This window comes from Spea bombifrons, chromosome 4 (genome assembly GCF_027358695.1).
Source record: "Spea bombifrons isolate aSpeBom1 chromosome 4, aSpeBom1.2.pri, whole genome shotgun sequence".
In the NCBI taxonomy this organism is placed as follows: Eukaryota; Metazoa; Chordata; class Amphibia; order Anura; family Pelobatidae; genus Spea; species Spea bombifrons.
The window spans coordinates 14,653,921-14,677,082 of NC_071090.1; the positions used below are offsets into that span (position 1 = coordinate 14,653,921).

At 43.2% G+C, this 23,162-nt stretch overlaps 1 protein-coding gene across 3 annotated transcripts in view; it reads right to left on the reverse strand.

Annotated features, from left to right (window-relative positions):
* The window catches only part of MATR3 (matrin 3), a 69,588-nt gene that overhangs the window by 42,985 nt on the left and 3,441 nt on the right, over positions 1–23,162 (reverse strand). For 2 of the 3 annotated variants that reach the window (XM_053465372.1, XM_053465371.1), the window contains exons 2-3: positions 11,013–12,028; positions 9,336–9,397 (exon numbers count right to left, since the gene is read on the reverse strand). In XM_053465372.1, the coding sequence (XP_053321347.1) occupies positions 9,336–9,397; positions 11,013–11,879 (929 nt within the window). In that variant the 5' untranslated portion in view covers positions 11,880–12,028. The remainder of the gene's footprint in view (positions 1–9,335; positions 9,398–11,012; positions 12,029–23,162) is intronic. The other variant, XM_053465373.1, reaches the window with a different exon arrangement.

A 23,162-nucleotide genomic window follows, 5' to 3' on the forward strand; every position in this document is an offset into this window, starting at 1 on the left:
AGGTGTCATAACAGTGCATGGCTGTTTGTTGCGTACGGAGCTGCGTAGCCGCAGATCAGTCAGGGCGCCCATCCTAAACCCTGTCCACTGTCGAAAGCGCCTGCAATGGGCACGTGAGCATAAGAACTGGACCACAGAAAAATGGAAGAAGGTGGCGTGGACCGGACCAATTACCTTAAGCAACCTCTTCTCCTAAATTAGCTCCATAACCAGTCGAGATAGAAATAGCGATAGGTTCTTGCACTTCAGCCACCATCTCCGGGCGTCACAGGATTCTTGCTTCCGAGGAGGATCTAGAGAAGACTTCTGCATGTTGACCAGCCAACAGCAGCGCCGTAAACTAAACATTTCATTATGTCCTAGAGCAGCCATCCTTAGGAAACTTTGGTGTTCTGGGTAAATTAATGTAACCATCTGAAACAGATGCCATGTAAGCAAACGGAAACTGCATTCCCAGAGTTTCCATCCTGAAACGGATGCATCAAAGAGCAATTACAAAAGGCTAAGTTTCCTCTTAGTCTTTTGGTACAATGGAAACCTGGGAATGTAATTCTTCTCCTTGGTCATTGAATGGAACAGGAACGAACACTTCCTTTTCCAGAAATTCTCGAACTGTCCACTGGAAACGAACTCCACGGTAGAGTCCCCACTCGAAGCCCGCTGTCTCTGATAAATGCTTAAGATAGATGACCAGCCTGTACTTCCCAGAGGCCTTCGGCACCAAGAATACTAGAGTGAGCTTCCTGAAATTGCTCTAGTTGAGGAGCAGGGCCCAAAGCTGAAATTTGTTGACAAACTGAACACCGTCTTCTTGCTGAATCCCGAGGACTTGAGAATGAAAGTGATGAGAGAGCCAGTAGTATTAAGGCATTCTCGACACAAATTTTAGATAGCACCCAGGGATCTGAAGTAATCTTGGCCTATTTTTGGTGAAATAAACAAAGCCCGCCTACCACGGGTATACGGGATAAGTTTGGCGGCAGAATCTGCGTGTGAGGTTGTCATCTCTACCCAGCCCCTTCCTCTCCCCTCTGAGCATGACCTCTGGGACACAGATAGGGTTTATTCCGAAAGGAACTGTATTCTCCCCTAACCCGAGTAACAAAAAGATTAGATTTTAACCAGGGAGGCACACTCCTTTTGGAGAGAACCACTGGAGATAAAGTTGGCTTCCTCAGAAGGCCTTCCTGTCCTTGGGTTCCTCAAAATGAGGCACCCTCTAATGGAATTGCTGTTTTTCGAGTAGCCTTAGCCACGGAGGTATCCACTTTTGGAACTTCCAAAGTTTGAGGCTTTAGCGCTGAAGGGAAAGAGCCTTCTGGATAACGCCACTAATCAGATGTATCATGGATAGGAAACGCCATGGCTGTTTCATGTATGTCCCTGAAAGGGGTCAGACTTCCTAGTGGTAGTTTCTTCCAGGGCAGTTCTAACCGCTGAGATAAGGCGACCTACTCCTTCCATGGGAAAAAGAACGATTACTCTTTAATTCTGCCTTCCGCTTCAAATGATTGGATCTGAATTGATGTAGAACCCGTTTCTGATGAACCGGGTTTAAAGGCAGGAATCTTGTGGGAAGGATAGGTCAGTGGATCAGGCTGGTTCATAATAGAAAGTTGAATGCCGAAATGTAGCTTGCAGCTCTTTCTACCACAAAGTAAACTCTGCCACAGAGACCCGTTTGGCTTTAGTACAGGAGGAGCATACTTTCTGAAACGGACCCCTGACAAAGTATTTTTTACAGACTGAGCAGACATGATCCTTCGCTTTAGTTGTAGCCTAAGGCTCTGTTCCTTCTCAATGGGGGACTCAGCACCCTTATCTGTCATCCTTAAATGAATAAGGAACAGGAGTAGGAGAACATCACGTATATTGAAGGTAGCGTAGTAAAAATACACAAGATAATACTGGAACAGGCTATACATTTGTCCCAGGCAAAACATGCACTATAGGTAACCAGAACTTTCCCAGCATAGAGGTAAAATTGTACTAATCAGATAGCTGCCCTAAGTAAGCCTTAAATACCTGGTACCAGGAAGTGACTTCAACACTAAGGACCTTCCCTTCCTGAAAAAAGGGTGATTGGAAGCTGGAGAGCACAAGGGAGGTCTGCCCAAGGGGACACTGTAGAATAGTGTGAAAGAAAAGTACGCCCTCTGAATTCTATAGTTTTACATATCAGGAAAATCTGTTCCTTAGCAGGTCTAAAAATTAGGTACATGTGTATATACACTTTTTTGGCTGATGTAATCTAAAGGTTTCAAGCAAGAAGCTTATACACAAACTGGCCACTTAATTAGGTGTACCTGTTCAATTGCTTGTTGACACAAATAGCAAGTCAGCCAATCACATGGCAGCAACTATGCATTTTAGGGCTGAAACAACTAATCGATAAAATCGATAATAATCGATAATGAAAATCGTTGTCAACGAATTTCATCATCGATTAATCGGATCGATTTTTATTGATTATAAAAAGAGGTTTTTTTCAGAGCAAATGCTCTGAAAAACTCCTCTCCTTATAATAATCCGATCTCAAACAGAGATCGGATTCTAACACCGGAATCCAGATCCCCCGCTACGCTGCAGGGGACCTGGATTCTCCTCACTGGCGGCCGGTCTCTCACTTCCGTCTCTCTCCCCCTCCCATCTGCCTCCACCCCCCTCACATACACCGCTCTGCCTCTCTACCCGGCACCGTTACTGACAGGCACTTTCCCTGCAGCTTCATAGAAGCCTCAGTGTAAGTGAAGGTGAGTAACGGAGGCTGTCTGTGCGATGCAGACCCCCACCGGCTGACAGAGAATCATCCTCTCTGATAGCCGGTGAGGGTCTGCATCGCACAGACGGACTCCGTTACTGCCCTTCACTTACACTGTGGCTTCTATGAAGCTGCAATGAAAGTGCCTTCGGTAACGGAGCCGGGTAGAGAGGCAGAGCGGTGTATGGGAGGGGGGAGGAGTCAGAGGGGTGTATGGGAGCCACCCTCCAATACACCACTCTGGCTCCTCCCCCTCTCATACGCCACTCTGCCTCTCTACCCAGCTCCCTGGTGTCTTGTCAGAAACGGAGGTTCACAGGAGGCAGAGTGGAGTATGGGAGGGGGGAGGAGGCAGAGTGGAGTATGGGAGGGGGGAGGAGGCAAAGTGATGTATGGGAGGGGGAGGAGCCAATGTGATGTATGGGAGGAGGCAGAGTGGAGTATGGGAGGAGGCAGAGTGGAGTATGGGAGGGGGAGGAGCCAGAGTGGTGTATGGGAGGGGGAGGAGCCAAAGTGATGTATGGGAGGGGAGGAGGCAGAGTGGTATATGGGAGGGGGAGGAGGCAAAGTGATGTATGAGAGGGGAGGAGCCAAAGCGATATGGGCGGGGGAGGAGGCAGAGTGATGTATGGGAGGGGAGGAGGCAGAGTGGTGTATGGGAGTGGGGAGGAGGCAGAGTGGTGTATGGGAGGGGGGAGGAGCCAGAGTGGTGTTTGGGAGGGGGAGGAGCCAGAGTGGTGTATGGGAGGGGGAGGAGCCAGAGTGGTGTATGGGTGAGTTATAGTGGTGTATGGGGGGTATTATGAATTTTTAGGGCATATAGGGGGTATAAGGCATATGGATATTAGGCATATCAGGGGGGCATAAACATATCTGGGGGTAAAAGGTATATCAGGGGGCTCAGTGGCATATAGGGGGTATAAGATATCGATATTAGGCATATCAGGGGGGCATAAACATATCTGGGGGTAAAAGGTATATCAGGGGGCTCAGTTGCATATCACTGGCATATAAGGAGTATAAGGCATATCAGGGGCACAGTGGCATATCAGGGGGCACAGTGGAATCTGGTATATAAGAGGTATAAGGCATATATGGGGGCAGAGTGGCAAGCTGGGGGTCAGATGTGCATAACTGGGGGCAGTTTGGTAAATAAAAAGATTTAAACAAGGCTTTTTTCTCAGTTTTTATTAAATATGAAAAATAGTTAACATGAATTAATATTTACTAATAACTTTGTATTAAAACCTAGTTTGAGAAACACCGTGTTTGGGTTCTTGTAGCTTTTATTATTATGTCAGTAAAATAAGAAGGTGAATAGAGAGAGGCCATTGCAATAAAGAGATGAAAGTGTAAATTGTACGTTTTTTATTGCAATTTTTCTTCAATTTAAAATAATGTATTTTTTTATCCGATTAATCGATTAATCGACAAAATAATCGGCCAACTAATCGATTATTAAAATAATCGTTAGTTGCAGCCCTAATGCATTTAGGGATGTAGACGTCCTCAAGACACCTTCCTGAAGTTGGGGAAGAAAGGGGATTTAAGTCACTTTGAACGTGGCATGGCTGGTCTGAGTATTTCAGAGACTGCTGATCTACTGGGACACACACACACGTCAGGGTTTACAGAGAATGATCCGAAAAATATAAAATATCCAATGAGCAGCAGTTGTGTGGACGAATATGCCTTGTGATGTCAGAGGTCAAAAGAGAATGGGCAGACTGGTTCAAGATGAAAGCAACAGTAACTCGAACAACTACTAGTTATCACCAAAGTAGGCAGAATACCATCTCTTAATGCACAACACATCGAAACTTGAGGCAGATGGTCTACAGCAGCAGAAGACCACACCGGGTACCGCTCCAGTCAGCTAAAAACAGAAAAGGCTAAAATTCGCACAGGCTCACCAAAACGTAACAATGGAAGACTAAGAACTTTGCCTGGTCCGATGAGTCGATTCCAGATGCAACATTCAGATGGCAGGGTCAGACTTTGGCATAAAGCATGGATTATTATTAGTTACTGCCATTGTAAGGGATGGACCAGACACACTAGTGTAAGTATTGCATTAGAGGGGTTGGGAGAGGTGAGCTAAGGGAAGGGTGGGGTGTTAAAGTGCAATATTATAAGCATCCTTAAAGAAGTGGCTCTTGAGGGATTTTTTGAAGGACCGAATAGAAGGACTGATAGACTGGGGGAGGGCATTCCAGAGGATAGGGGGCAGCTCTGGAGAAATCTTGTAAGCGTGCATGAGAGCTAGAAATCAGAGGAGAGGATAGAAGATCATTGGATGAGCGGAGAGACCGGTTAGGAGTGTACCGTATTTCCCCATATATAAGACGTTCCCATGTATAAGACCCATCTTAATTTTGGAGCCAGAAATTTGAAGAAAAAATATATATTACATAAAGCTATTGAACTGGCTGCCTGGGCATGATATGAGTGTGACTGACGTTAGCTGCTAGCTGTTAGCAATCACACTCCTATCATGCTCAGGCAGCCAGTACATGCAGATAACTTTTAGCCTCCCTGTGCCCCCTACACGTGCATCCAAATCTACCACCACTGCATAAGACGCACCCAGTTTTTAGACCCCAAATTTTTCTAAAAAAGGTGCGTCATACACAGGGAAATATGGTATTTAGATATGAGTGAGGAGATGTAGGGAGAGGAACCGCCGTGAAGGGCTTTGACAGTAAGAGTGAGGATTTTGAAATGAATCCGAAGTGCACAGGCAGCCAGTGAAGAGACAGAGGGGAGAGTCGTTAGTATTGCGATGGTAGGAGGTAGATGAGTCTAGTAGCAGCATTCATGGTGGCTTGTACAGAGGTGAGACTGTTAAGAGGGAGACCAGCTAAGACAGAGTTACAGTAATCAAGACTGGAGATAATCAGGGCATGGACAAGAGCTTCAGTGGTGTGCTGTGTTAGGGACGGACGGATGCGGGCAATGTTTTTAAGATGGAGACGACAGTTTTTAGAGACAGACTGAATGTGGGGGGTGAACAAAAGGTCAGAGTCAAGGGTGACACCAAGACAGCGTGCATAAGTACACGGGGAGATGATGGTACCATTAACAATGAGGGAAATTGATGGGGGAGCCTTATCATTGGAGCGAGGGAAGATGAGAAGTTTTGTTTTGGAGAGGTTAAGTTTCAAGAAACGTGCAGACATCCAGGTAGAGACAGATGCAAGGCAGTTACACAATCTAAGGCAGAGGGAGAGAGATCAGGGGAGGATAGATAGATCTGGGTGTCATCAGCATACAGGTGGTATTGAAAGCCAAAGGATGAGATCAGTTTGCCAAGCGAGGAACTGTAAAGCGAGAACAGAAGGGGTCCTAGAACAGAGCCTTGGGGTACCCCAACAAAGAGGGAGGGGAAGTGTTACTGGAGACAGACGATGAAGTTACGATCAGAGAGGTAGGAAGTGACCAGGAGAGAGCAGTGTCACGGAGGCCGAGATCATGAAGCATTTGAAGAAGAGGGTGGTCCACAGTTTCAAAAGCAGCAGAAAGGTCCAGTAGGATTAGCATGGAGTAGTGGCCCTTGGATTTAGCAGTGAGTAAGTCATTAGTAACTTTAGTAAGAGCAGTCTCAGTAGCATTTAGGGGGTTAAAAGGCATATTATGGGGCAGAGTGGCATACAGGGAGGTATAAGGCATTTCAGGAGGCAGAGTGGCGTATAGAGGGTTAAAAAGCATTTCTGGAGGCAGAGTGCCATTAAGGGGGTTAAAAGGCATTTCACAGAGCACTCTGCCACCAGAAATGCTTTATGCCCCCCCATTTAACACTCCCCCCCCCTCCATCCTCCAAACTTACCGTTGCTTCTGAGTCCCCGGTGCTTAGTCCGGGCAGCGTGTAGAGCTCAAGCGGAAGTTGTGTACCCGAATCGCATACAGCTCTACACGCTGCCCGGACTAAGCACCGGGGACTCAGAAGCACCGGTAAGTTTGGGGGGAGCTTAACACTGGAGGATCCAGGTCCCCTGCATCCGAGTCCCCAGTGCTTAGTCCGGGCAGCGTGTAGAGCTCTAACACGCTGCCCGGACCAAGCACCAGGGACTCAGATGCACCGGTAAGTTGGGGGGGGGGGGCATAACACAGGAGGATCCAGGTCCCCTGCATCGCTGCGGGTGATCTGGATCTTAGTCTCATAGTCAGACCTATTTGAGGTCAAGGGAGGACTTTTTCAAGGAGGAGAGGTTGAAGATATGAGCTACAGTAGGGACATGGGTAGATGAAAGATTGGGTGAGATGGGACGGGATCGGATCAAGGGGGCATGTGGTTGGACAAGAGGAAAGAAGAAGAGCATGTACATCCTCTTCAGTGACAGCAGAGAAATGAGTTAATGTAGTGAAGGGAGAAGAGGTGAGTGGGTAGGGGGGCAACTATGCAGATATGTCATCTCTGATTAATTTAATTATTGAAGTATGCGGCAAAGTCCGATGCATTAAGGTTAGTGGAAGCGGTAGTAGGGAATCGGTCGAAGCAGGGAATTGAGAGTATTAAAGAGTTGTTAGGGATGTGAGACAGGGAGGAGATTCATCTTGGCTTATATCAACAGTTCAGGGTGGTGGTGTAATGGTGTGGGGGACAGTTTCTTGGCACACTTTGGGCCCCTTAGTACCAACTGAGCATCGTTTTAACCATGTCTCTCACTCCCCCTTCCGTCCTGAAACAGTGAAGGAAAAAAAAAACCCTGTTAATTCATTTAAAAAAATAGTAAAAAAAAAAAAATATTAAAATAATATAAATACTAAAAAAATTATAATGTGAGCTGTGATGTCATTGTGACATCACTGGCATGTTCAGGAAGTCCATAAGAGGACCTCTAACCATTTTTGTGTGAAAAAAAAAAGGAAAAATACAAAAAAAAAACAAAAATGTGAAAATATATAAAAAAATAAAAGATTAAAAAACCTTACATCCCATTGCCCTAGCATAACATCTAGCCAGTATAACCCTCCTGCCCACATTCACAACCCCCAAACCCGTTAAGCCATAGGCATTAAAATTATACAAAAAATGTACACCTTATAGTATGTTCCTGGTGCTGGGTGGAAAATCTATATAAATTAGGTATTTCTGAAATGAAGTTTATCAATTCAGGTGTCCTGGAGGGGATTTTCCATCACTTTACCTAATTTTGCGAGGATTCAGAGGGAATATATAAAAAAAATAGTTTTTTTTTTTTCTAATTTTCACTAGTTTTTCCTAAATTTCTCATTCTAAATTTTCAGCTAATCATCCAACTATGGTATCAAAAGAAAGCTCTATCTGTCAGTCGGTGGGGGTCTGCATGATGTGCAGACAGCCTCCGTTACTCACCTTCACTTACGCTGAGGCTTCTATGAAGCTGCAGTGAAAGTGCCTGTCAGCAACGGAGGTTCACAAAACACCAGGGAGTTGGGAGAGAGGCAGAGTGGTGTATGGGAGGGGTGAGGAGTCAGAGGGGTGTATGGAAGTGGAGGGGAGAGGCGGAAGTTGTCTGTGCGCATCGCACGGACACCCACCGGCTGACAGTGAGGGGAATCCAGGTCCCCTGCAGCGTTGCAGTGTCATAATCCGATCTCTGTTTGAGGTCGGATTATATAAGGAGAGAAGTTTTTCAGAGCATTTGCTCTGAAAAAAACCTTTTTAAAAGCGATAAAAATCGATTCGACTAATCGATAATGTAAATCATTGACAACGATTTTAATTACCGATTATTATCGATTTTATCGATTAGTTGTTTCAGCCCTACACTATTCACAGGAAAAGAGAATCATCGCTTTACCGACAACGCAAAAATGGCAAAATTGCTCCGGGCTTTGAGGTACCAAAAACCCCTGGGATTGAAGGGGTTAAACAAAAAAAACCCCACAGTAATAAAAATACAATGAAGCGCCAGACATGACTTGGTAAATCTCATAAGAAAACCCAACTCCTTCAGGTGACTAAATTTAAACCGGAGATTGGCCCGTGTAGAGGGATCAGCCACGAAGCGGTTCTAGTATAACCATTTCCTTCCGTGACCCACGTGCCCCGCTATCAGTTCCTCAACAACCCTCACAATCCACTCCCGAAGGGAGGGTGGCGTGACCTTATTCCAGTGCAGGGGGATCAAGGCCTTGGCCTCATTAAGGCGGTGTCGCACTTTTTTTTTTATGAAACAAATCGAGGACAGAGTGTGATGCAACAAGTAGGGAAGTGGCTGAAAAGGAGGCGGTGAGTCAGTACAAAGATGGATAATGTCACAGATCTCCTTCCAGAACGGAACAATAAGGAGGCACTCCCACCACATATGAAGGACCGAACCCCCCAGGACGGCCACAGCACCAGCACGTCAGGGTGATGAGGAAACATGGCATGTAAACGCGACGGCGTACAATACCACGTCGTAAGAAGTTTATAAGAAAGCTCCAGGGTCTTAATACTAGGGCCTGTTTTATAGGACGCAATAGTACGTCCCAAGGTCACGAAATGGTTAAGGTAATAAAGTCAACCCTTCTAAACATATCCCCTCTTCTATACCCGTGTCCCAACATACATTTTAACACATTGTCCAAAGAATACAAAAACACTCACATTTCAAGAAGCAGCTGGCAACGTCTTCTATGTGTAGGTCCATTTATATGCTGACTCCACTCCTTAATAATAAAACAAATACAAAAATAAAGTCAGTGTCTGCTTGCCAATTTTTTCCCTCAAATTTTACATTATACAACAGCTAAAGAAACAATTTTAATTTACATGCCACACCATCTAAATAATGTTTCCCAGCACATGGATTCAAAAACAAGAACAAAAGTGGACCTCAACACCATTCAGGCATTCTTCGTTAATTCAATGAAGTAGTAATTAAAGTGTCTCCTATAACTTCTCAAATTCTCAATGCAGCAGGAGCCAAGAATGGACAAACAAGTGGTAACCAACATTTTCACTTTTAATACTGTTAAGGTATGGTAGACTGATCCGTAGTTATACATCCAGACTGCCAACCTATCAAATAAAATGGTATTTTTTCGTACATCTCCTGGGGTCAGTATTGTTAGAAGATGAGGTAGGTAAAACTTAGATCACTGGAACAGGAGAACATTCTGGGCAAGGGAATATCCCTGGATCAGAACCCAGAGATTAAGAATTACCCATAAAACCATGCCTGCAACAAGGATCCTTACAATGCATACCTAGATTAATTAGTCAGGACCAACAAAAGTATAACAAATTGTTAGCTTTATGGGGGAAGAATAATCACCAAAATCATGTCAACAAGAAGATGGCTGTTCCCATAATATGCACAGAAAGTTTTATTGTTGAATATACACCCTATAACAGGTTTATTTAAAGAAACTATAAAACTGAATTCGGGGAGCATCACAGATGTACTTCAAGGTGTGTTGAATTGGGCCAAGATATCACTACAGTTTCGTAAGTACTACAATACAATAAAAGGGGCAACTGTAGATGCTAGAGAGAAACCGCAAAATCCAAGAGAAAAAGAAAGCTTACTTTTCATATAGAAGAATGAGCCCTGAAAATAATGGCAAACAAACCAACAAGGGGGGGGGGGTAGTCTGTAACAACCAGACAGAAAGTGATCATACAGACAGCAAAATATCAAGTTAACAGAGAAAGTAAAACATTTGTTAAAAAAGGTGTTTTAGGAAAAACACATGAAATCTCCAAGAGTGCTGCTACGGTTTATCGAGTAGTGGCTGGGCTTTCCATTAACCAATGGATGAAAAGTTCCCAAGACTTCTTGATTTAGGACATTATTGCTATCATTTTTTAGACTTATTCATTCTGTATTTATGGACATGAGTCAAGGTAAGGCACCAAAGTGGCAGCTTTAATCTGGCCTTGATGAATTTGTGAAAGCTAAGAGGTGGGGATGAGCAGGAACACTCAAACATAAGGCTTTAGAATGCTACTGTCAATCTTCTTTACATCTGATGGCTCCACTAGAAAAAAAAAAGAACTGCGATGCTAAAAAGGAAAACTTCAAGAGTATTTAAATTTTTCCATTTATCGCATCCTTCACATGTCAAATCAGAGGATGCAGAGGAGTTTCTGATGAAGCAAACTGCACTATTACTTTTAAACAGAGTCAAACACAAAGTAGAGAAAGTCTACTTTGCAAATACACCATTAAAAGGGCATTTAAGATATCGAATTAGAAATAGAAAAGCCAGCAGGAATAGCTATATGTAAAAATGTTAAAAACAAAAAAAAAAAACACCTTAATGAATGGATCAAACTCACCTGCTTTGAATGAGCTTGCATATCACAAATAGTACAAACATGAGGGAAACCTTTTGGTAAAAGTCCATGGTAGTCATCAATATTGCTACTTGATGGCAATCCTCTTGTCTTTTCATAAAGAGCTCTTTCTTGTGACCGACTGTACCCCAAATGGTCATACTCATATTTACTATATGAGATTTCAGAAAACACATTTCCTTCTCTGAACCGCTCTCGCTCTTTTAATCTGTCATTCTCAAAATCTATTCGCTCACGAAAACTAGTTTCTCGAGAGTGATTCCCATGATCATAATCAACAATTGGGTTGAGATCAGATGCATTGTCATCAAAACGCTCTCTCCTGTATGGTCTTGAATCTTCCCAGTCTTCACTAAGTCCTCTTTCTCGGGATCTGCCTTCCCTGTAAGATAAAGGAAGTTCTTCTGATGGCCTCCTTTTAAGCTGTAGAAGAATCTGTGGTAAATTTTCAGGAGTTATCTTTTCCTCAGGGTAACGACTTAACTCATCCAAATCCCTGGAGGAAAGGCCAAAGCTGGCCAAAATTTTGCTGGCCTGATCAGAGTCTCCTCGAAATTGAGAAGAAAGAGAGGATGCAGCTCTATTACCAATATTAAATATTGAGGGCAAGTTGTGGGAAGAGGAACTGGACGACAGCATATTATGAGATCCCTGCATGTTTAACTTAGACGCTGCTCCAAGATCCATCAAGCTAGCAAGACGACCAGAGCCTTGGCTCAGTCTTCCAAGAGAAGATGGCATAGATAAGGACTGATTAGCAGCAAGAATGCCTGCTCCAGAAGTATCACGCCTGTGATGGCCAGACAAATCTCTATTTAAAGATGAATGTGGATAGGACTTTTGTGCCATTGTGCCACTGTGACTGGAAGTCAAAATGTCAGATGCAAAATCAAAAATGTCCCACACTATGAAATGTATTTACACCAAGGAACGTTGTAATGCCAAGAATTAAACATTTATTGAAGATTCTTCTTGAAGCAGAAAGAGGCCACACAAGTCTGTAGAAAAACAAGGAGTTTTAGTACAAAAATGCAGAATACAAGTGAAAAGTCTTTACATAGCTAAATATTTTTTGGTTAACACAATTTTGATCTAATCGAAAGCACTGCGAGCAAACAATATTCCTTGAATTTACCAGCTGTTTCGTGCAAACCTGTTGTCTCTGAAGTGTGTGTGTAATTATATATATTATATACACACACTATATATATATATATATATATACATACTTTCATTTTCATATAATTTCTACTATTACAAAATACTCTGTTCACAAATCGATAACACTTTAACCCAACTGAGAACTCCCAGACCACAAAAATGCTTAATAAAAACTGAAGATACACTGATAGGTCTGTCTAGGGTTGTAAAGGTTGAGGCCATGGAGAGGGGGGGGCTCTACCTTTGTTTGCTCATAAATATGTTTGGTATGTTTTTATTTAAATAGGAAAGTATGCATTTTTGTTTTTAGCCAGTTTGTGAGAAACAGGCACAAACTAAAACCACAGGTGCATAACAGGTCAATCGATGAATCAATGAAGATATCTGTACACAAATGTGTATATATGCAAGATATACACACGCGGATGTATTCAATCTTACAATCCCTCCCCCTTATGGTTCCCCAAATGTATTATTGTTATCCTACAAAACAAGAACCAGTAGGCAGGCTAAGAAAAAAAACAAACAAAATACTAGTTGATAATAAAAAGATGTATAACGTGGGAGGGGAAAAAAACCCCTAAAATTCCACCTTGGAATTAGATTGCGTATTCCTAAGCAACAATAATCATATATAGTTCAATCTCTATGTAAGGCAGGGACAAACCAATAAAGGACTTTCCTCTACAAAGCCAACAGAGTTTACTGGGCAAGACAATACAATGGTACTGCTGGTACACAAGAAAAGGGAATTTCCACGAAAAAAGTAGGTATCCCCTCACGAACCCCAGCAGTCTTGAATGAGATATGTAAAATAAATTAGGATGACAGATGAGCTTGTATTTGAACATTTTAGAACGCAAGTGACATCTACCAAAAGGTGAGAGGCAAGTACAATAGACAAGTCCTAAGAAGGCAAGAGACTCTAGGTCTGAGGCCTCAGCCTGGATAATACCACCAGAAATAGCTGAACCCCAAGCATGAAAGGACAAAATCAAAATGGTACCTGGAGAACACCTCTAACAAAACCAGAGTGAAGGAGCTACAGTATCGTTGAAACAGATTGAGTGCTATAGCAGACGCCCCCCCCCCTTCTGTTCTGCAAAGTCTACTACTCCAGGACGCCGTTCACATTTAAGTTAGACTTGTCGATCTCCTGGGTGTCTGTTGAAGATGTGCTGGGCAGGGATGGAGAACCAAGCCAGGTCTGAAGGGTGGCATTACTAACATAAAGATCAGACGGCCATACTATAGCTGGACAATATGGACCAACGAGGACATCTTCTCCTTCCATCCCAAGCTTCCTGATTACTCAGAGCACAGGGAATGAAGGAAACATCCCAATGAAAAGGATCAGTTCTGAGAGAACCGACTTCCAGGGGTCTTCCTTACAAAGATAGGTAGAAGAAGCTCTGTCATCGTTTGTCACAGATGCTATCAGAACTCTGGAACACCAAAACAAAAAATTGAAACAGGGAATAAAGTTCCAGAGTTATGTGCAGGGCTGATCTGCGCCTATTTAAAAATAAAAAAGGGGAGGGGGTGCTGTCAGTTTTATCACGGCAAGAGGTTTTATGCCTCACTGGTGATTCACTGTTAAATTGTCAAATTGGAATCAGAACTTCTTTAGACCGGTAATTGAAAACATTTAAAAGGATTCTCCTCATGGATAATTCATGTGACCGCCCTTTCGGGCTTTCAAGACTATTAGTGGTCCTGAGAATTGGCATTATATATGCTTGGTCAAACGACAACATCGAAGTCCATAGGTGATATCTAGCCCAGCACCATTCATGAGGAAAACAAAAATATTCACTAGAGGGAAGACCAAAAGATTAACTTAACATCTTCCTGTTCCATTTGTCCGGGTACACTTCACGCTGACTCAGTTAGTCTGAATGTTTGTAGATTCAAACTATTATAGACTATGGGAAGGGATTTTCATCTGCCTAGCATAACCTAGCAATAAGAACTTCCAGGTATTAACTTTGGTTACAACTGTGCTTGGTTCAGGTAGGTGACCAATTTAATTGGACTAAAAGGGATATTTCTGTTTCAGTGCTTGAGGGCCAGCATCTCAGAGCAACCTTACTCCTATGCAAAGAAACAAGGACTACCATGATCTGATAAAGGAAATGGCAAGTCTGTTTTCCAGAAGGATCAGTGCCACAGGTTATCCTGAGGTATCTTGCTTACCAGTGTGTCTTCATATCAAAGGAATACCAGATTCTGACAGAGGGCCTTCTCCCTATTGACAAGCCATTCTAAAGCCAGAATACCTTGGACAACTCAAAATATGCTCCTGGATGAAACATGCAAACACACCCACCAAAAGCCAGTTGTTGACATACGGAAGAACTTTAATGCCAGTTCCGCACAAAAAGGTAATATTATTTGTGAAAAGCTTCTTCCCATATGCTCCCTGTAACCATAACTTAAGCTGGCACATTGGCATGATTCTTGGGACATCAAGACACAAGTGATTAGAATGCAAATTCTATCACTATGCCTTTTTGAATAATTTCCCTAATGCCACTATTTCTTAGAAAAGGCCAACAGTGGCAAGACAATCTTTTTTTTACAGCAACCAATACTTGTACCCTCATCACTGAAAAAATGCTCCTCCAGGAGCAGTTTAATTGGATGTTATGGCTAAATGGTCAGTCAGTCACCACTGAATTAGCAGACATCCATTGTGCTACAACAGCTGCATCCCAAACACCCATCACATTCTTGACCTACATCATCCACTAATGCCAATGGCCACATTCCAGGATCTTTCATTCCTCTAAAATAAGCTTAGCCCTGGAGTACACAGTGAACAGGTAGGTGCAACTTCTTATATCCCTGCTGATGCTCAAAATTAAGGGTGGAACATAGCTTCAACTAATCCCTTAACGACCAATGAAGGCCCAGGCACGTCAGACACAAATGGTCAGGTAACGACCAATGACCCTGGAACGTCATTTCATTAAACTAGCTTAGAAAGTGATCAACGATCGCTTTCTTCCCTTAAACGGTGTTGTGGTAATGCCTCGATGTCAAGGCATTTATAAACACCAAGATCGGCATCAGGGGCCATGTTTGGCCCCCCCCAGGGCATCAACATCCATACATTGTATAGCGGCAGACGTCCACTTTATAAGTTTAGGAGGCGGTCAACAATGTATCTTCCCAAAAATCTTGACATGGAAAGAGTTATAGTAAAAGCATTTCAAATACCCAAGGGGTGTCTAATTAAAATAAATAAATAGTTTACCTTATCAAATTGGAGCGGCCGGGTTCAAATATAGGGCATAGGCACAAACTGACCAAATAGGGGGAAAAGCGCACATCCCAAACCCAAAGGTGGTATCACTGTACTCGGGAGATGTTGCTGAGCACATATTGGGGTGTTTGATAGTGACGTATACCTGGAGCTATAAATTTAAACCTGAAGTACAATTTGTGTGAAAACCACAAACTCTGGCTAAGGTTGGTGGTAGAATCTCATGCATGGAATGGTTACAATACTAGCATTTGAAATACCTTGAGGTGTGTAGTTTTCAAAATTACATGGATATTATATGGGGGTAAATTGCATTGGCTGGATTTAAAGATGGCCCCATGGGACCAGATGTAAAAATTCCAAGTTAAAAAACTGCACTTTCTAAATGTGGTGTTTTACCTCCCAAACAACCCGACAAACCCATGCATGGGGGGGTATCACTGTACTCGGGAGATGTTGCTAAACACATATTGGGGTGTTGTGTGACAGTGACATACACCAGGAGCTGTAAATCCACACCTGAAGCACAATTGTTGTGAAAAAATAAATAAATAACTACCAAAGTTTGACAAATAGCGGTAGTAGAAATAGTGCATGGAAAGGGTTAAAATACCAGCATTTGAAATACCCTGGGGTGTATATATGGTTTGATGGGGTAAATTGCATTGGCTGGCTTTAAAGATACCCGAAGTAGCACATGGGGAAGAATTACCAGATTTGGAAAAAAATTGGTTTTGAAATAGCAAAAAGCTATTGTTAGAAAAGATACCAACACCGGAAAAGCCCAATACTATTCTGAAATGGGAGGCCGAATTAAGCATTTCTTACCCGGTAGAAGTCTGGTACTCTGCATGGATCAAATCAAGGAAAGCCATTCACTGTATAAACCTTCAAGAACAATATTTTAAGATACTTCATAGATGGTATAATATAGGGCTGCAACAACTAATCGATAAAATCGATAATCGGTAATGAAAATCGTTGCCAACGAATTTCATTATCGATTAGTTGAATCGATTTTTATTGATTATAAAATGAGGGTTTTTTCAGAGCAAACGCTCTGAAAAATACCCCTCATTATATAATCCGTTTCAGTGACTCACAGCAGCAGCTCCTACTTACCAGTCCCTCCCTGTAATCACTGTGACAACTGGCCCCGCCCCTTCCTTCTCCCAGAAGGCCAGAGCCACATGGCTGTGACACTCATCTAACTAAGTATAAAATTAATATTTGGGCTACTGAAAGTTAGGGGAAGTGGGGGTTAATTTAGGGGCAGTTATGGTTAATGGGGTGTTTAGGGTTAATTTAGGGGCAGTTATGGTTAATAGTGTGTTTAGGGTTAATTTAGGGGCAGCTATGGTTAATGGGGTGTTTAGGGTTAATTTAGGAGCAGCTGTGGTTAATGGTGTGTTTAGGGTTAATTTAGGGTAGTTGTTTTGATGGGGTATTTAGAGTTAATTTAGGGGTAGTTATGGTTAATGGGGTGTTTGGGGTTAATTTAATGAGGACTGAGGGTTAATTTAATTAATTTAATAAAGTTAACTTAAGGTGCAGTTAGAGATAAAGGGGAATCTAAATCCTGGGGGCAGTGAAGATTAACCCAGTGCTTATTTGTAAAAGTATGGTGTCAGTGTGATGCGAACGGGTCTGTGACTCTATGAGGGGACTATGAGATATCGGGGGGGGTATAAGGCATATCTGGGGAGGATGGAGTGACATATCTGGGGGTATAAGGCATATACGGTATATAACGCATATGTGGGGAGGGCAGTGTGGCATGTCTGGGGAGGACGGAGTGGTGTATCAGGGTGTATAAGGCATATCTGGGGCCACAGTGGCATATCTGGGAGTAGAGTGAAGTGGCATGTCTTGGGATGATGGAGTGGCGTATCAGTGGCATACGTGGGAGGCGGCGCGGCATACGTGGGAGGCGGCGCGGCATACGTGGGAGGCGGCGCGGCATACGTGGGAGGCGGCGCGGCATACGTGGGAGGCGGCACGGCATACGTGGGAGGCGGCGCGGCATACGTGGGAGGCGGCGCGGCATACGTGGGAGGCGGCGCGGCATACGTGGGAGGCGGCGCGGCATACGTGGGAGGCGGCGCGGCATACGTGGGAGGCGGCGCGGCATACGTGGGAGGCGGCGCGGCATACGTGGGAGGCGGCGCGGCGCGGCATACGTGGGAGGCAGCCCGGACGGGCATACGTGGGAGGCAGCGTGGACGGGCATACGTGGGAGGCAGCGTGGACGGGCATACGTGGGAGGCAGCGTGGACGGGCATACGTGGGAGGCAGCGTGGACGGGCATACGTGGGAGGCAGCGTGGACGGGCATACGTGGGAGGCAGCGTGGCATGTCTGGGAGGCAGCGTGGCAAGCCTGGGCTCAAATGTGCATCAATTGTGGGGGCTGGTTGGGAAATAAAGACAAGAAATGAATTTTATCAAAGTTTTTTTTATTCTGCTCTTTGTATTTAACATCATTTGTTTATTAAATTATTTTAAATAAATGAAAAATTTACATTCTTTTTTTTTTATCCGATTAATCGAAAAAATAATCGGCCAATTAATAGATTATGAAAATAATAGTTAGTTGCAGCCCTAGTATTATACTCCCACAACTTTACATAAAATGTCAGGATCCATCTCTAATCAATGTTGGAGATGCAAACTAGAACCAGGTACAGCGGCCCATATTTGGTGGAACTGTAGCAGTTTAATTTAAAACGTGAAGCTATGAATTTGTTCAAAAGGATGTTTGGAATACAAAAGGATTTATCCCCTCAATCTTTTTTATTTCACATAGATATACCTCATAAAATAAAGTTAATTTGGAGTTAACTATTAACATATTGGCAGCAATAAAAATCTGCATTGCTCATAATTGGAAATCAGAAATATCACCTGCTTGGTCACAAATTACGAACCAAATTGAATATCAACATTTAATGGAGAAACATTTCTTTAGAATACATAAAATGATATGATCTGGTTACCATGGCAAAGTATTTATCCCGATATGGATTTCTTTTTTTTTTTCCCTTCTCCTTGGCAATTCTGTCTACCTTTTTACATCCCCTGAAAGCCTTTAACCCCTTCGAGACAAAGGCTGATTTTACTTTTTGTACCCTTTGTGACAATGGCCTTTTTAACATTTCTGCGCTGCTTGTGTTTAGCTGTAATTTTCTTCTTTCCCGTTTACTGAACCCACACACATTAGATATTGTTTTTTTCAGGACAAGAAGGGCTTTCTTTAGATGACATTGTTTTGATTGTATCATATTATTTACTATTAAAAAAATTATAAAATGTGAAAAACTTAGAAAAAAATGACTTTCTAACTTTTAGTTGAAAAATCTTTTACTCATCTATAAAAGGTAATGAAAAAACCTGCTAAATAGATTCTATTTGTCCTGAGTTTAGAAATACCCAATGTTTTTATGTTTTTTTGCTTTTTTCTACCCATTATGGGGCAATAAGTACAGGTAGCGTTTTGCTATTTCAAAGCCATTTTTTCCAAATCTGGTAATTCTTCCCCCCTTGTGCCATTTCGGGTATCTTTGAACCCGGCCAATGCAATTTACCCCATCAAGTCATATATTTTTGAAAACTAGACAGCCCAGGGTATTCCAAATGCTAGTATTTTAACTCTTTCCATGCACCATATCTACCACCAGTCTTTGTCAAACTTTGTGGTAGTCATTTTTTTGCATTTGGTTTTCCACACACATTTTAATTCAGGTATGAATTAAAATGTTCTCGTATATGTCACTATCACAAAACACCCCAATATGTGTTCAGCAACATCTCCTGAGTACAGCGATACCTCACATGAATGATTTTGCCTGGCTGTTTGGGGGCAAAAGGGCCACATTTGGGGCATGCGCTTTTTTCAATGTTGAACTTTGGCATTTGGGGATCCACTGCCCATGCCCTATTTGGTACATCTTTGAGCCAGGCCATTTCAGTGTGCCCAACAAAACCATATATTTTTCAAAACTAGACACCACAGGGTATTTTAAATGCTGGTATTTTAACTCTTTGCATGCACACATTTTACCACCAGCATTTTTTCAAAGTTTGCAGTAATATTTTTGTGTGTATTTTTCCCACACACACCTACTATATGTATGAATTTACAGCTCCTGGTATATGCCGCTGTCACACGACACCCCATAATGTGTTCAGCAACATCTCCTGAGTGCAGTGATACCCCACATGCATGGGTGTGTCATTTTTTGGGGGAACTAAAAGGCCACATTTGGTACGTGTGCATTTTTCTAATTGGAAATTAGATGTGTGGCCATCCTTCCCCCCGTGTTAATTGGGACGTTGTTGAACCTGGCCCATTCAATTTACCCCATCAAATCATACATTTTTTAAAAGTAGACACCCCACGGGCATTTAATATGCCAGTATTTTAACTCTTTCCATGCGAGAATTGTTTTAAGCTAATATGCTAATTTTAGGACTTGCTCACAAAAATATATTTTTTATATATATATTTATTTTTTTTTTCTTATTTTTTTTTAAAAAAATTTTAACATTTTTTTTTCAACTTGGAGGTTCCCCTGATAGTGACATCAGTGGGAAATGATTTTTACATTTTACTGTTTTTTTACTATTTTTTTCTAATTATTATTAATTTTATTTTATTTTTTAATTTATTTTTACTAATCACACTGTGATTAGAAAGCTGGGCTCCATTGACTTGCATGGTGAATGCAGTACCTGTATTCAACCTGCAAGTGGAGCCAAAGTTCTCTAGATGGTCTGGACCATCTAGCGAACTTTTAAAATTTGTGGTTCCTGTTACAGGACGGCGGCCATCTTCCTTGATGGCGAAGATTGCCGGCAGCTGCGGCTGTGACCGCTCTCCGGAGCAGTCACAGCCCATCAAAAGGTTAGTGTTTGGTGTCGCTGGATGCCTCCTGATCGAGGCATTCCAGCGACACCATTTAAGTTTAGGAGGCGATCGTCGATCGCCTCCTAAACGCTTTTAAAACGGGCATCCGTCGCCATACAAAGTATGGCGGATGTTGACGCCCCGTGGAGGGGCCAGAGATGGCCCCTTCGTACCGATCGCGGCGTTGCTGAATGCCTTGAGGTCGAGGCATTCAGCAACGCTTTTTGGGTGCAGAAAGCGATAGTAGATCGCTTTCTGCACCCGTTTAAAGACGTGCCGGTCCTGGCACGTCAACTGTCGTAAAGCACATGCTTGTCCGTGCCGTGCCAGGACCGGCAATTGTCATTAAGGGGTTAAGGCAGGGCTTGACAAATTTGTTGTGAATCTAGGCGCCAGGTAAAAAAGTTAGGAGCCAGGATTTTTTTTAAACTAACAGTTGGTCAGGAGGGATCCGATCATCATCAGCCCACTTACTAAACTCACAGCGTTTGACCTGGAAGCACCCTGGACTTTCAGGTCAGTGCTGTTTGTTTTTTTTTTTAAATACATTTTTTTCATTTTTTAACTCTTTTGATGCTGATGTTCCATTGGATCACAGCATTGACAGATATTTAGTCCCCAAAAGCTTGTGGGGACAAATGTTAACCCCTGCAATGCCACGAATGTGTCATACACAATTGTGGCATTGAAGGGGTTAACGCTGCACTGTCGCTCTCATGGAGTGATCAGGCAGCTGGTCTCCACACTCATGGCAGACCAAAGAACCCTCTCACCCTGTCCCTGAAGCTGCCTCTGGCAGCTGGGAAGCAATTGCTGGTCTATAGACCAGCCACTGCAGGGGGGAGTCTATGATGACTGCTGTAGGCTTCTATGCCTACAGGAATCATCAAAGGGCTTGTGGGGGCTCGTTTTTTTGCTGTTGCTGGTCTGCCTGGAAGCCCAGAGCAGCAGAGCCCCTTACAAAACGGGAGTTAACCCCTAAAACGCCGCGATCGCGGCATTGAAGGGGTTAACGCTGCACTGTCGCTCTCAGGGAGCGATCAGGCAGCGGGGGGTGTTGGGGCTGGTCTCCACACTCATGTGGAGACCGAAGAACCCTCTCCCCTGTCCCTGAAGCTGCCTCTGGCAGCTGGGACTCAATTGCTGGTCTATGGACCAGCCATTGCAGAGGGAGTCTCTTTGATGACTGCTGTAGGCTTCCATACCTACAGGAGTCATCAAAGGGCTTGTGGGGGCTCGTTTTTGCTGTTGCTGGTCTGTCTGAGCTTCCAGGCAGACCACCAGCAGCAAAGCCCCTAAAACGGGAATTAACCCCTAAATGCCGCGATCATTGCGCGGCATTGAAGGGGTTAACGCTGCGCTGTCGCTCCCATGGAGCGATCAGGCAGCTGGGGGGTGTTGGGTGAGGTCCCCAGACTTGTGTGGGGACCCAATCAACACACAAACCCCTTCCCTGAGGCTGCCTGTGGCAGCTGAAAACACGATTGCTGCTTTTCCAGCAACCGCGTTTTCAGCCTACAGGATCACTCCATGGGAGTGATCTCAGGCTCGGGGGCGGGCTCTGAGTGGCTGTGCTGTCTGCCCAGACTTCTGGGCAGACAGTAGCAGCAGCGCCCCCGTGTGGTGACTCAGCCTCTTACATCCACAATTTTTTCTGGATGTAAGAGGCTGACAAAACCTAGGCGCCAAGACAAAATTCTCTGTCGCCATGGCGACCTGGGATTTGTCGAGCCCTGCTTTAAGGCCTTTCTAAATCTAGGGCTGATTATGTAGCCGTCTTAGGTATTAATGTGTACAGACTATTCCTCAATATTTAATTCAATATAATAATATGGACATCTTCTTAAGCAATGTTTATTTTTGTTGTTTGGGAGAATCATGTTTATGAAATTTCAGATGTTGGGAAGTGATGTTATCTGTTATGTTTGAATATTGAAAAAATAAAATAAAAATAAAGAATCTGCAAAAAGCTACTTTTACTTATTGCCCAATAACTTGCAGGGGGAAAAAAAGCAAAAACAAAAATATTGGGTATTTCTAAACTCAGGACAAATAGTAATTTATTTAGCAGGTTTTTCATAAGCTTTTTTGGATGAGTAAAAGATTATAAGTATTTTTTATATAGGAAAATAGATATGATCAAGAAAGCCCTTCAAGTCCTGAAATATATAACTTGTGTGGGTACACTAAATGGGTGAGGAGAAAATTACATTTAAACTCAAGCACCGCAAAAGTGTTACAACAGCCTCGGTCCCAAAGGGTACAAAAAGCCTGGCCCTTAAGGGGTTAATACATCTGCCTCTTCAACAGGAGCAAAAGAACAGACCTGCAAGCTTACTCCATAAAAGTGGAAACCTTCATAGATGCCAAAATAAAATTATATATATATATAAAATTGGCCAGATGTATGGTTTCTGGTTCAGACTCCATTGAGCAGGTTAAGGACCCAGCTGTAACAGAAGAGCTTGATTTTGACAAAGTCTTACTAGGCTTCACAGAGCATAAATTATCTTTTGTCGACTTACTAAAAAATTAAACAAAGTTAGTAGTAGCCACAAAGCAAGCAGGGAGCTCTGAGAAACAACCGGTTGAAGAAGAAACTGTCCAAAGCAACTCAACCACCAGCAGCTTTTTTTTGTGGGAGGGGGGTTTACCCATCAACAGGTAACCGGAGATGCAAGGCTTCATAGACTACCGTGGACAAAAGCGAGTGTTCATGTCATGCTACACACGTAGCATGCACTCATCCCTAGGACAAAGAAATCCTGTTGCATCGGAATTACCAACAGACAGAAAAGC